A 15213-nucleotide genomic window follows, 5' to 3' on the forward strand; every position below is an offset into this window, starting at 1 on the left:
TCAAATTGTATTATTAAAAAAACTTATGTTTCTCCTTGATCTGCAGACATCATATTTGTCGATATCTCTCAACAAGCCAAAATAAGTCATCTTACTTTCTGTGCATGGCATGACCTAGTTCAACTATATGATCAAAATTCTGTCTTATTCAACTCCATATTATGTATTATCCTACGTTAACTTTCACATAATATTTATTTTTATGTTTGGTTTTCATCTCAGGCATTTGATTGGCTTAAGTTTGTTGGTGATAATGACTTTGCCCATGCTATGCTTTCCTTGAGTAATATTTTCTTAAGTGAATCTGGAAGTAGGCAAAGCTTTGTTGATGTGGACCATTGTATAGAGCTGATGGAGAAACAATTTGTGGGGAAGTCTGAAATAACGTATTGGGGGCTTCTCAAGGTTTGTGGTAAATTAGATGATTTAACTGTTGTTAGTACTAAATACTAATATTGAAGATATATCTACTATAATGTGATGTTCTTTCTACATTGCCGACAATTGTGTAATGGTAACTTCCCAATCCTTTTTTGATTATAGCCCTATCTTGCTAAACTAGTGAGGAGCTGGTTTTCTAACCTGTACATGATTTCTGCTCCACCCTAAAAGTTCTTCCCATCTACTGCCCCTGAATGTTGCATGTCTTGTGCCGATTACAGCATCCAATGATGGAGGAGGCAAGAAAAAGCTGACCTTGGGGAGAGAGATACTTGCAAAAATCAAATCACATAAGTTCTTTATTTGATGCATTCTCTTCATTCCTTACCTCTTATATTACTACCCTCAACTTAATGTCCTTTTCTCTTTTATTTAGATTTTAGGCATGTGATGGACATTCAAGTTCCTTGTTTCCTATTTTCTAAGAGTAAATTTACTCTCTTGAACTATTAAAATTTGAAATTAATTATTACTAAATGATTATATCAATCTTATATATTTTTTAATATCGAAATCCTGTTCAGAGTGGTCATCTTCTTTCTTGTTTAGTTTATTTGTTATTAATGATATAAGAATTTGCAATATTTGAATACATCCTAAAATATAAGACCACTAGAAATAAATCAATGGCCAGATTCACTTTTTCAGGGCATAAAAGATAGTAGGACAATCTGGGACGTCAATTGTTGTTCACAACTATTACCTTGCTGGATTTTCTTGTACTTCCACATTGTGCAATAACCACATCTTCACATTTCAGTGCTCTGGTATATTTTTTGTACATTGTCAGTTGGATTACATATTTCATGCATTCTAATCAGCATGATTCCACAATGACGTATTGATGAGAATGGATTTTCCTATTACCATGGTCCATGATAGAAGATATATGCATTTGTTAGCTAAAAGTTGAAAGTAAGAATAACTCCTTTGCTATAATAAGCACAACTATACAACTTTTATTGGTAGTGACCTTTTGTTTTGTAGACTTTAAACTTTGATTTATTTAATGCAATGAAACGTACGTCTCTTCTCTGGAAACAAGGTATATGCATCTATAATTTTCAAATTAACCTAATAAATGTGCAGAGTTCCTTGATTTCATGATTTCCAAGTACTTAGGGCTGTTTGGTTTGCTGCAAAAATGAATTGTAGCAAATGTTGCAGTAGCATGCATGCAACATTTGTTGCAGGAATTAACTTCAAATCTATTGTTTGGGTTTGCACAATTTTTATTGTGAGAAATCTATTTCCAATGCAAATTCACTGTTTTCTTAGTTGGTTATTTTGTTAGTTACTTACTGTTTTCTCCTTGCAAAGGACGTGGAATTAAGTCTTCCCCTTCAAACCAAATGACTCATTGTAAATTTATTCGTTTATTTTGATGTATAATTTTATTTTACAGATACTTCTACGTGCATATCCATTTTGTCAAAGGGATATACCTCTTTGAACTTGTCCTTTTTACTATTTAATTTTTTGTCATCCGCTCAGTATTTATTTTTTTATTTCATACGTAGTCGAAGTTACTCACATGTGGCATTTCATCTGACTGTCAATTGTTTAATTATGTTGCAGTTTGCAGTTTCACAGAAAAATTTATCAGCAGTTTATGATATTTGGAAAGATTGCACTAATTACTATACTCCAAGCATTATAACTATGAGAAAATTTATCTGGTCGTTTACAAGGTTAAATGACCTGAAATCAGCATATGCAATTTTGCAACATATGGTAGCTTTAGCTAACCGAGAAAGCGCTCCTCTTAGGACATCTTCTGCGAGAAAATATCAGTCATCAAGGCTAGATATTCCCATTCCGTCAACTAATGAGTTCCCATATAAGATATTTGGATTGAGAAACATGAAACATTCTTCAAATATTCATAAGACAACAATGGATACGGGGTCATTTGACAATGTTGATGATGATTTCCTCCTTGACAGTTTTAATCTAGATCCATTCCATGTGCCAGTTACTCTTAAAAATGGAATATCGAATACACTTGAGAAAGATAAAATCTACTCAGAGATGTTCCCTTCTGCTGATGTTTCTGAGAGTGATGATCAGTATCTTCAGAAGGACGATTATATGGAATTGAAGATGGAAAATGTAAAACATGAAGGGCTGGGATTTGAGGAAATGAAAGCAAAGGCTTCTCCACCGGTTAAAAATGTCTTAAGATGGTCTTTCAACAATGTAATACATGCTTGTGCACAAGCTGGAAAATACGAACTAGCTGAGCGCTTATTCATGCAGGTAAGGGTATAGTTGCCACACGATCTTGGTAAATGGTAAACCAGCATTTAATTTTTCCTTATGAGCTTCATGTCAAAAATGTTCTATGTGGCAATTCACTTTGTTACATAATCCTAATTCCTTTCTATACTTCTTTGTCATTCAATATGCCTATTGTTTGTCTTCTAAGTCAGTGTTATGTGGTCATGACATTAGGCTACTTTGATATTTGTTCGTTAAAGATGGAAGTTTGACTAAGGCATTTAAAATACATGTCATTCATATAAATGCCATGAGTATAAACAATCACTTGTAACTCATTTGAGCAATAACAGTATCAATATAATGATAAGTCTGCGGGCAATAATGATATCAATAATTATTGATCAATCATTTACTTTACCCAATGGTAAAGCAACCCTTTGATGGTGGTGAAACCCTTTCTCAAACTAAGAACTTGTGTGGACAGTGTATAAAAAAATTTGTACTCAGAAAACCAGTAGCAAACCTTTCCAGATTTGATAGAATAGTAGTATTTCCACTGAAAACCACTCGGCAATGGGAAGGAAAAATGTTTCCACATTCCTTGAACTGAAGAGATTCTTATATAACTTCTGCTAGAAATTCTTCCTTTTCTTTATGCTTCCCTATTACTCTTATGAAACTAATCAGCCGCCTTTCATCCCTGTTCCTTCGGTATTCTTTCCCAACAGCAAAACCTAACTTCTATTCTTCCTATTGGTTTCTTTCCTTTATTATTTTTTTTCAGAGCAGGAGTAGGTTAGCTCGTCTATCCTTCTACTTAATTCCTTACCTATTCAATAATGTGATCCCCAAACAACTCCAATCCTGAACCTCGTCTTCTCCCAGAAGTTAAAAAAGAAAAGAAAAGAAAGAACCACCATTCTTCATATGTATGTGTGATTGAGCTTTGCATACACCTATTAGCTATATAACTAATTATGTTACCTGAAATTATTACCAATCTTAGATATATATGCATGCACAAAGGTCCACCTGGTTTTGGTATTTTCCTAAAAATCACATCTCAAATAAGCCATTAACTAGAATCCATCGCTACTCCCCAAGTTTCATTGTGTGAATCATATGAGATATTTTGTTCAATTGACATGGACTCCAGCTTATTTTCTTCAACATAATATATTTGAAATGTTTTACGTTTTTGACTTTTGTCCTTCATTCTTTTAACGTAATTCTGACTTTCTATACTTTTTCAACCTTTCTTTTTGAGTGTCTTCTGAGTACTTAGAAGAAAAATTCCATAATTTGCATTTGCTTCAATTGAAGCTTGATAAGTTTCTTTGAGAAAATTTTGAAATCTACTATACCAATGTGCTTGCTTTACTTGCAAGGTTCTCTCTCTTGTAATAAGATCTACTGGCGAAAGTGTCTTTGCTTCCACTTCCAGCTTTTCCGACCATAAGGAGCTGAAGGAAATTTTAACACCTTTCATTATTATTGAAATGTGTTAATGCTCTTGATATGTTCATTCTCATCTCGCCTGAGGCCAAATGTTGAATATTATTTATTTGTACTGTTCACTATTCTCCAAGCATTTTTTGGTCAAGTTAATATAATTTTGTCTATTATACTTTTCTGTCTAGATGCATGACCTTGGATTGAAACCGTCAGGAGATACATATGATGGCTTTGTCAAAGCTGTAGTTTACGGGAAAGGAGTGACTTACGGCATGAAAGTGGTAATTTCTCTTGATAGTTTGATGTCTAATGTTTTTAGAAATCAAAACTAAGTATTTAAACTACAAGTCATCATAAATCGCTTCCTACATTCTTTCATTTGTTTAAAACTCAGTTTTGAGTAAACCAGTAAGTTTGAGTAAATATTTTCTGCCTCATACAGCTCTTTTTAGTTTTTACCTTAGAGTTGCATTTAGTAATTTTACTTCTAAGAAGAATAGCCAACTTCTCGTATCTCTTGTCTTTGACATTCTTGTGCATCATTTTGCAGATTGAATCCATGGAAAAGAATAACATCAAGCCTTATAATGATACTCTTGCAGTTCTGTCAACTGGTCACAGCAAAAATTTTGAGCTGGATATAGCTGAGGCTTTGTTGGAGAAAATTTCTTATGGTCTACCAAAGTATATTCATCCATTTAATGCTATTTTGGCTGCATGTGATATTATGGTAATCTTGCTCCTGCTAAATGACTTCCGCAAATTGTTCCATGCTATATGACCTGTTTTGTTTCCTAGTACTTATTTCTTGTAGGGTTGTATCTATGTTAATAACGAGGATTGCAAGGGATAGCTTTCCTCTCTTTGTCCATCTCAATCTAGAAGCCTTACTAAGTTTTGGCATATGATTACATGTGTCCCCTTAATCCTAAAACTGGAAATTATAAAAAGCAGGTTTCCGGTAATCAGTATTGCATCCCATGGTATGTTTTAAAAGTAGGAAAAACCCCTTAATACTCTTTGGAAAATCCAGGGACGTGTATCACACCTCATAATCTTTTTATCCAGTTTTGGAATCAGGTCTTCTTTTCTGGTTGTGCACATTCACATGAACACAGTCACAGAACAACGATTACATTAGGGTCTTTCTTTACCCTCTCTATCAAAGATGCATTTTGGTCAATACTAAAAGCACTGCCACGTGAAAGCGCTGTCACATAATCTTATCATTCCAAAGCAGCTCTTTACACTCTCAATCAAAGATCATTTTGGTCAATACTAAAAGCACTGCCGAGTAGTCTTATGATTCCAAACTAGAGCCTAACCCTTTTTTACATTTCCAAGCCATTTCAAGCGCTGCCTGGATGTTTGGTTATAAGATATAGCATTTCAAGCATATCACCACTGCCCTAAAAGAAATCTAGTTAACCGTGCCTCTTCTTGTGTTGTTACTCACTATACATAAAAGTGCTTGGATGCAACTTATGGCTTATCAGGTTATAAGCTCGGCCTAGTTTTTGCGACTGTGCCACGAATGTTATTAATTGTGTTGCATCAAGTTCTAAAAGTCGATATTAAGATCGAATAGAACACTTGTAACAGTTGTGCATCCTTTCCTATTCCACTTTATATCCCTTGATTAATGAATAAATTGTTTGTTCCATAAGAGTTTCCATATTTATTTGATTTTCCATGAGTTGTTCCTTATAGGAGCCTCCCGTCAGTTCAGGTTCTCAGCTATCTTTGTCTATATATGCTGACATGTCTGTTTGGGTAGCTCTTTATAGTTCTCTAGGGACAGTTTGTTCCCAACTTTGTATTTTTATGATGGCGTCATCCAAGTGGACAATCTGCTATTGATGAATGTCATAGAAGTCGTTGGACCACTTTTTTTGTGTGTACTAACCAAATTGTATTTCATAGGCTTGTGTAACTTAGTTACACCCTGTGTTTATTGATATCCAAATCATACACATGGAAGGAAAAGTGGGTTTGAGCTGGCAGCTTATTTTGCTAAATGTGTTACCCGGAGATAGATTAATGGTGAGGTTCATCCTGCTAGGCACATTGGAGCTAGTGGATGTCACCATTCCTCTTTTTTGGTAGCTCATTTTGTTAAATGAGGTGACAGCTCATACCCAATACACATATATATGTATATTTATATGTACAAAGAGAGAGATACTTGCTTAACTCTAGCAGAATTAAGAGTCAAATCCTTCCCATTTAAATTCAATGTTCAACAATTCACGTGATTCCTCCATTATGTTAAAATTGATCCTCGTCATCTAAAGCGTGTTAAAGAAAAGAAGCTTCTTTTCCTAGTGTGTGAATAAAATGCAAAATGAATAGCCTAAGTCTGAGTTAGGTTAATGATATAAAATGTTTGGGATCCAACAACATACGTTTTACTAGAGTTTTTAAATGTTCAGATAAAAAAATAAATGTTTCAATCAAAATTTTCTATGCCCTGAAGTGGTGATCTAAGCAAGACGCCATTTTTGACCATTTATTCGTGCTTGCTTGATGCGTGGATTTTTTTTTTTTTGAAAGTACTCGATTTCAATTTATAGGTACTTAAAATGTAATAGAGCAACTTCAACAAGAGTGGATATATGAATAGATGCCCATGCATGAAATTTCAATGGGAAGAATTTAGCTCGAATTCGTTTCTAAAAGATCCAAGTATCTCTCTCTCCTCTCTCTCTTCTTTCTCTTTCTCTCTCTCTTTCTCTCTCTATCTATATTTGTAATATAGAAATGCAAAATCCAGTGTTGTGAATTGTTCTTTCTTTTGCATCAAGTAGCACAAACTGAATGGTTGAAACGGTACTTTGCTTAGGTCTACATTTAGGCATACAGATACCGATTCAAAATTTTGATCTTGATATAAAAACTTAAAAATCATCACAGACCTTTGTCAGGTCTCAAGCAGTCTACTGGTAAGCAATTTGCTACTTTAAGAATAATTTTAGAAGATGTATATCAACTTTAACATAGTGGATGTTTCATATGAATTGCTAAACATCGAATTCAAATGAGAAGTATTTGCTTCTAAATCTTTTATAAAGTTTTGCTCACACCTACTAAATTACACTGTAGATATTTTAATGGCGATCCATACACCTTGATCTACACTTTATAAAAGACATGTGCGAAGAAAATCATGTACTTTAAAACCTTCTAAACTACTTCGTTTTGGAACCATTATGTTTGGAGGATTAAAATGCATAATTTTTTAGCAACTACATGTGAGGCTGGAATATCTTAACCATGCAGCAAACCATCAGTTTAATAACTTTCCTGGTTTGTTGTCTTAGAAGATAAGCTTTTCTTTTGATATGTGATTTTTCAGATGATTAAATATGTGTGATGATCATTTGATGGTTGCTTACTGTCTGGATGTGCCTTTGCAGGATCAACCTGATCGTGCTGTTCATATATTGGCTAAGATGAAGCATTTACAAATCAAGCCAAATATCAGGACATATGAGCTCCTATTTTCTTTATTTGGTAATATAAATATACCTTATGAGAAAGGAAACATGTTCTCACATGCAGATGTCTCTAGAAGGATAAATGCTATAGAGAAGGATATGATAAGAATTGGAGTCCAACACAGCTATATGTCAATGAAGAATTTGGTAAAACTTCTTTTGAAATCCATGTTTGTCAATTTTCATATCTATCAAAAGAAAAAATATATATATCTATTTAAGAACTTGTTTTAATAGACCTCGATTCGTAGAAATTGCAAAAATACCTAATTTTCAAGAGTTAAGAATTTACATTATAAAATGGTTATCATAAGAGAATCCCCAGCTTAACCCCTTGTTTGGAGTCTGTATGAGTAAAAGTAATGTCATGTTTGTGTCTGTGTATTGTGGGCACATGCTCATTACCTTGTGTGCAAAAAAAAAAAAAAAATCATGCTTTATATCTGTGCATGTGCTTGCATGTATGATTTGATATCAGCAGATATCATAATTTCTCTTCAAAGTTTCATGCCTTTTTAAATTATTGGATGATGTTTTGTGTTTTATTATTCCACTGTATAGTAAACCTTTTCGCAGACTCAGCAGGTGTATCAAAAATAAAATAAAGCTTTCAAGTAGGCAGTATGGTCAAGTGGAACAGCTTGAGAAGAACTTATGCCTTAATATTAATAGTGGCCTAGTTGTGATGTCGTGGGATCTAATCTTCTTTATGTGACTTTATCAGCAAGAAAAGTAGTAGTTATTCAATATACCTGAAACGAGTTTTATTATGTTAGACAAAATTCAGCCAGTATTTGTTAGTAAGAGGAGCTGATAGACCTGGTTCTTATTGTTCAGGAACTTGTGATGAAGTGGTGGTGTAGATGATGCTTTGGTAATGTGCAGAAAGTTTGGTTTTATGCGTTTGTATCTAGTGAAGTATATAGAAGCGGCGTATAGGTTGTTTTTTGTGTGGTGGTTTTGATGATTAGTAATTTACCTATCATTTGCTTGTAATGGCAGGGTCTGTACTTAATTCTCACTTGGTAATGAAAAAGCTAACATTTCTTGCCAAAAAAAAGATAAAAAATAGATTCAAGAAAATCTTATATTGTCTGAGAATTTTGATTTTGTTTGACATTGGAGAATGACTCAAACAAATAGGAAACTCTGCTTTCACTCTAGACTTTTACAGGATTCTTTTACCTTTGTCGGGAAGCTCAATTAGTGAAGAACTCTACTAATATAATAAATATGTTCTCAAAAGCTATATGATTAACCAAATCCATATGTGTTAGGTAGACAGTGAGCTTCTTTTTTCCTATTTCCTTAGTACCTTCCATACTCTTAAAAACAGATCGCTTAGTTTTACGTGGCATGTCACTGAATTCATCAACCATGTGGGAACACCTTTAACAAATTTCTTTTTTTTTCTTCATTACCTAGTATGCCTATTTAGTCACTGAAGGTCAACTGGTAGACAAATATTTGGTGTTTGGTATATTGACATGGTCATGCCAGAAGCAGTAGAATAGCCCAAGTACGTCAAACTGACTTATGTTACCATAGAAAATAAATATTTTGTGGCAAGTCGTGGCCTTTTATGTTGTCTGTAGAAGTGGTCATATCAGGAGCAAATAGAAGATCTGAGCATGTCAAAATGTATTATGTTCCGATAGAAAATAAATAATTTGAGCAAGTGGGATTTTTCTATTTACTTTTTCATGTGTAGCAGGGACATATTGTGTAGCTTGTAGGGGAGACAAAAGGATGTCGGTGAGCAAAGCTTGTAAGGTGATAATAGACAAATTGTGACTGCATAATAAGTCATTGTCTACTCCTTTCCTTGAAGAGAAGACCACTGTGTTATGAACTTTAAATTTTTTTTTTTAACTTATTTCCTCTCTTATGCAATTTTCCAGGGTCATTTCTGCCTGCATTACAAAGAGGCTATACCAAATATTCTTCATTGTTAGTAAAACCATAAATTATTCTCTGGTTCATTATAGCGGCCTAGCAGAACTTGGTTATGGACTTATAGTATCTTATCACATGTTATATAACTCTGTGCTGAGTCCTGACCATGCATGATAATGTGTGGTCTTCCCAGTGAAATAAGACAACTTAATCCTGGTCATTAACATGAGTGGTAGCTATAGGGTTCTCAAGTGGTCCATTGTATACATATAGAGTGGTAGCTATAGGGTTCTCAAGTGGTCCATTGTATACATTGATGGTTATTCAAGCATTTGCTTTTAGGTGCAAGTGAACAATCCTTCTGTTAACTTTGTCATTTTGTAAACATTTTGTATGCCATTTTTGTTAATAACTGCAGGATGATGTGTAGTTTTAATGTTTTATTAGTTGTGCTGCCGTTCTTGCATCTATTATTATAGTTTGCATAGTTAGAGGAAACTTATTGTTAGAGGAAACACGCTGTTTTTCCATGCTTATATATCAAACTGATCGCAAACAGTGCTTTACACTTAAGGTTTTGTAAGTACCCATATGAAATGAACCTGTTATATACATATTAATTTTTTCAACTTTTATAAAAAAAATATTTGAGATTGAGCTCATATGCAAGTATTGCATGATTTTTTTTTACTGTCATGATAGTGGGCTTAACTCTTATGTCAGATAGTATGAGATTTTTCATGGCATAGTAAAATTATTCATATGAATGCTTGCCAAGGTACTATATGTTAGATATACCCAGGTTATGCGGCTGTGTTGGTAGAAACCATCTGCTGTACAATTTGATCATCTTTTTTTTTTAAATACCTCGTCGAATTTCAGTTTGTTTCTCTGTTATTCCTCTCTCTTAATACCCTCCTTCAGTTCTCATTTTTAATTTAATCAAGTATGTGTTTTTCCCTTCTAGTGAATATATTTTTCAAGGATGGAGCTGAATCTGATCTCCTTATTTCCACAATTTCAGATAAGAGCTCTTGGAGCTGAGGGCATGATAGGAGAAATGCTCCGGTATCTAAATATAGCAGAAAGCATGCAATGGAACATAGATCCTTATGAAAAATTGGAGTTATACAATATTGTGCTGCATGCATTCGTCAAGGCTAAAGAAGTAAGTGCATGTTCGCAGTTCTCTGCAATATATAAATATAGTGTCAACTGCTCCTGCTGTTTTATGTTTCCCTTGATATATTCAATCTTATGCATCAAAGGTTGATAGTTATTATTTTCTATGAAATGTAGACTTCAACTGCAATTGAATTATTCAAAGATATGCGACTCTCTGGTTTCCCTGCTGATGTGGCAACATATAATATGATGGTAGAATGTTGCAGCATATTGGGATGTCTCAAGTCTGCATCTGCATTGCTGTCTTTGATGTTACGTGATGGTTTTGTTCCTCAAACATTGACATATAATGCACTTATAAAGGTAGTTTTCATAAACCTTCTCTAACTCATTCAACTACTCCAAATGTAATTTGTTTTATTCAATGCTTATTTTATAATTAAGTTTTGTAATTAAGGCATGTTAGTCATGATTTAATCATTCCACTTTATTTGAGTTTGGAAGTTGTATTTGACTTCAGGGAATATGCATTCAATGTGAAAGGATTGGCCTCTCACTGGAAAAAAGAAAACACTGTAGCATGGTGCACCAGTCCATCCTGATTCTTCAATTTGTTAGACATCTATTATCTTTTAGTTTCTGACCAGTAACCAGTAGTTCTGTTGCTCTGACCTCTTGCACACATTTGTTGATATGGCTTCTTCACAAAAGAAGTTGCATCTAGGTGTTAGGTGAGCTACATTAGATAATGACATGGTTGCATATTGGTCATTTGTTTTCATACCTAGGAGGGCGGTTCCATGCTTGTTATCGTGTCCAGATGTCCCTTCAGGATCCTAGACCAACGAAGGACTTGTAGTATAGAAGTTCATGCAAGACTGTCAAGAGTCTTCAAGGAATTCTTGTGGTATCCCTCTTGGCTTATTCTATTTCTCATTTTCTGTCATTCTTGAAGGTGGTTCCATGCTATAGTGTGCAGACGTCCCTATAGGGCCCCAAACAGTACTCTTAAATGTGGATGCAGAAGTGATTAGATTAATAGTATATAAGTTTATGCAATACTGGAGGAGTCTTCAGAAAATGCACGAGGTATCCTAACATCTCATATTCTATAGTTTGTCATAATGCATGTACCACTCAGTTGCATGACTTTTCGAAGAGGAGGGCGATGCACCTATTTTCTCTGTGATGTTTTCTCTGTTAAATCTGTCCTCCGGAATAAACCAAATATGTAATTGCTTTTTTTGGAACTGTCTCAGCTGGCATTTTCTCGAGAACACATCTCTGAGATATGGTCCTGTTATACATGCAGAATGAAGTACCAAGTTACATTCTAATCCTTTCTTTCATTCGTTATCAGGTTCTTTTAGCTAATGACGATTTTGATTCAGCAATGAGTCTTTTGGATCAAGTGAGATCTGAAGAAAATGAACTTGATATCCAACTGTTTAATACAATTTTGAAACAAGCAAATCAAAAGGTAATAATGCAAACTTATTGTATCCATTATAAGCATTTTAGTGTTATGCACCAACTGAACTTAGTTTTTTGATGATTCCATCAGGGCCGAATTGACATAATTGAGCTTATCGTTGAGCTCATTCACAAAGAAAAGATCCAACCAAATCCGTCAACATGTTGGTACGCATTCTGTGCCTATGTGGAATGTGGTTTTCACAGCACTGCTATGGAAGCATTGCAAGTTCTGAGCTTGCGAATGATCTCTGAAGACGAGAATATCCTTAAAGATTATAAGGCTGCATATGAGGACCTTCTCCACAGTGAAGAACTAGATGTTGAATCAAAGATTGTTGAGATTTTTGAAGAATCTCAGGAATTTATTGCTACGGCTTTACTCAGCCTAAGATGGTGTGCTATTAATGGTTCCCTCATATCATGGTCTCCCAGTGAAAGTCTCTGGGCAAAGAGGCTTTCTTCTACTCATGCTGCCAGAAGAAAAGCTGGTTGAAATTTTTGTTTTAAATGCAATCCCTTTTATCATTGCCTTGATTGCTGCTCCATAGAGAGCCAACCGCCTACGTGTTGTTTGATGATGATGATAATAATGGCTCCATATACAAAATAAGCTAGCTAGACGAGTTATAGAAGTTCTTCAACAGAGGTGATCTCTGATGGGTCAAACTTTTCTCATCAGACTTGTGACTAACTTAACATTTGTACTACAGTGAAGGCAGAGCGGCTCATCAGAAAATTTCTGAGGCCGTAATCAATTACCTTGTTCCAGCAATGCAGCTTCTCTCAAACTATCAGGTTGAAGGTTTCTATATTACTGAAGCTGATAAAATAATGTTGAAGATCACAATACTTGGAATACGATTTCTTATTGAAATGCATCCCTCTTCGTATTTTTCTTTAGATGGCCATGTGCAAGCTCATTTGCAGATCTGATTCGAACAGTCGAAGATTCAAGCACACCCCCAACTTCAGTAGCAGAAACCTTCACCACTCCAAGCAAGAGAACTCCAACCAAGTACGACAAACGTATATATTTTACAATTGATCTGACTCTCATTGAACTTTCAGGCCTCCTCGTAACTGCCACAATGAATATGCAGATTCGAAGATTCTGATGGCTCAGGTATCTCTTGATGCAAGAGTTATGGGTGAAGAAATCGTCCAAGGCTACAAAGTAATATGGGATGGATCTGAATCAGAATTTAACGATGTCTGATTTTGGATTTATCTTTTTTCCCTCGCTCCTACGGCTGTAAATGTCAGCATTTCGAATCATTTTATGACACCTTATTTTAATGTAATGAGATCGAGAAGAGCATCTACTGTGCATCCTGTGGATACCACATCTATCTTCACGTTGTGTTATGAAGCATATCCGCCTAAATTTTTTTGGGGAAAAAAATGTGAACCTATTGGATTTGATCATGCTTGATGATATTTATCCTTCTTTTGTCTTAATAGTTCAACTATCCCACAGTTATAAGAGGGAAAAAGTTTAATGGAGGTCCCTAGGGTATCCGCAGAATATTATTCGAGTCCTTAATGTTTGGAAATCATCAGTAGGGATCCCACAAAGGTACTTTCATCATCAGTCTGTCTGTTTTACAAACTTTTGTTAAATTTTAGTCATGAGGTGATGATATGGTATAGCCACCGTTAGTAAAAAAATTAGTGAAAGTTCATGTTTATCCTGGCACATCAACAAAAAATAGTAAAATTACAATTTTGTATTGAACTTGGAATTTCACAAATTTTATGCTGACATGCCATGTCATCGGCTCATCACCACATTAGCAAGATTTAATAGAATTTTGTAAAAATAACATAGGTTGATGAGAGAGGTAATGTTAGGAACTTGAGTGATGACTTCCAAACATTAAGGACTGAAAATCTATTGAAGTGCCTTATAAGAAAATAAACTATTCCAAAACAGTAAATGAGAAAGTTAATTTCCTATACAAGAATGTTAATTTTCTAGTACTCATTATATTTGGAGAGAGGAGTTGTTGGATGGGATTGCGAGTTAATGAGAAAGAAGTACTCCCGGATCAGATAAGGTCGCTCTCTTTTGAGTGCTCTCCCACTTCGCGTTTTCATTTTTTCTCGAGTTCCTAACTTTAATCTCAAAAATCGATTCATTCCAAAACAATTTAAAGAAAAACGATCCAGTTTCGATCACGTCAGCATCGTGGCTAGAAACTGGGTCGTTTAAAAAAAACGATGTCCTAATTAGTCGGGGGGCAAACTATTCAGGGTTTGGAACCCGACCAAAATGGTCTAAATGAATTCCTAATGAAAAGTTCCTAATGAAAGGGATGCACATAATTAGTTCTTAATCAGTTCTTAATTAGTGCCCAAATATTCTTAATCACTTGCGTATATTTTATAAAAAAAAATTAATATCCACCATACGCACGCGCATCCTTTTCCTTAGGAGCTGATTAAGACCAATCTTAATCGGCATCCCTTTCATTAGGTGTTGATTAAGACCAGTCAGCTCCTAATGAACGGGATGCCCATATTTCAATCAGTTGTTAATCAATGGTCGTAGTTGTTAATCAGTGGTCTTAATCGTATATTTTTATAAAAAAGCCATTTTGGTTGGGGTTTTCAACCCCTAATACTTTAACCCGAAGTGTTCCTAGTTAGTCGTGATTGACAACCCTGACTCCTATGAATATTTTTACAAATAGCTGGATGACAAATGCTCTGATGCGGCCATGGACCAGCCGGTTCACACCAATTAAGCCTAAAAAACGGTTGTACGTCCGCTCATGCACGACTGTGGATGAAGAATGCAGATCAGATCAAAATGGGTTGAGTCGATCCAAATCTATCTTTTAGATAAAATACTTAGATTAGGGTCTTGAACCTTTTAAATATTTAAAAAAAAAGACACTCTCTCGAGATGTCTCCCCTCAACCTCTGCCGAGACTTGCAAGAAGGTAAGTTATCAACTTTTATCGTGACGGTCTTTTTACACTGATATTCACAAATTCATCTCCGTTATGATCTTCTTCCATGATCCCTCTCTTTCTTCCTCTGTCACCTTCTCTCTTCTTCTCCTGCGTCCCTGACCGCCTCAGAATAAAACCGCCTT

The 15213-nt window shown here is 34.9% G+C and overlaps 1 protein-coding gene across 7 annotated transcripts in view; it reads left to right on the forward strand.

Annotated features, from left to right (window-relative positions):
* Window positions 1–13558, forward strand: part of LOC109828981 (pentatricopeptide repeat-containing protein At1g76280) — a 35425-nt gene extending 21867 nt beyond the window's left edge. Inside the window, exons 5-15 of one of the 7 annotated variants that reach the window (XR_002243916.1) lie at window positions 223–405; window positions 2020–2700; window positions 4305–4400; window positions 4670–4849; window positions 7536–7763; window positions 10537–10680; window positions 10812–11000; window positions 11998–12117; window positions 12202–12908; window positions 13015–13128; window positions 13214–13558. Coding sequence is in view for 2 of the 7 variants with exons in the window: in XM_020396007.1 (XP_020251596.1) it covers window positions 223–405; window positions 2020–2700; window positions 4305–4400; window positions 4670–4849; window positions 7536–7763; window positions 10537–10680; window positions 10812–11000; window positions 11998–12117; window positions 12202–12606 (2226 nt within the window). In the remaining 5 variants the exon portion in view is untranslated. Of the gene's footprint in view, window positions 1–222; window positions 406–2019; window positions 2701–4304; window positions 4401–4669; window positions 4850–7535; window positions 7764–10536; window positions 10681–10811; window positions 11001–11997; window positions 12118–12201 lie in introns of all 7 variants that reach the window. The other 6 variants (XR_002243918.1, XR_002243914.1, XR_002243915.1 and 3 more) reach the window with 6 other exon arrangements.

Source organism: Asparagus officinalis, chromosome 1 (genome assembly GCF_001876935.1).
Source record: "Asparagus officinalis chromosome 1, Aspof.V1, whole genome shotgun sequence".
NCBI lineage: Eukaryota > Viridiplantae > Streptophyta > Magnoliopsida > Asparagales > Asparagaceae > Asparagus > Asparagus officinalis.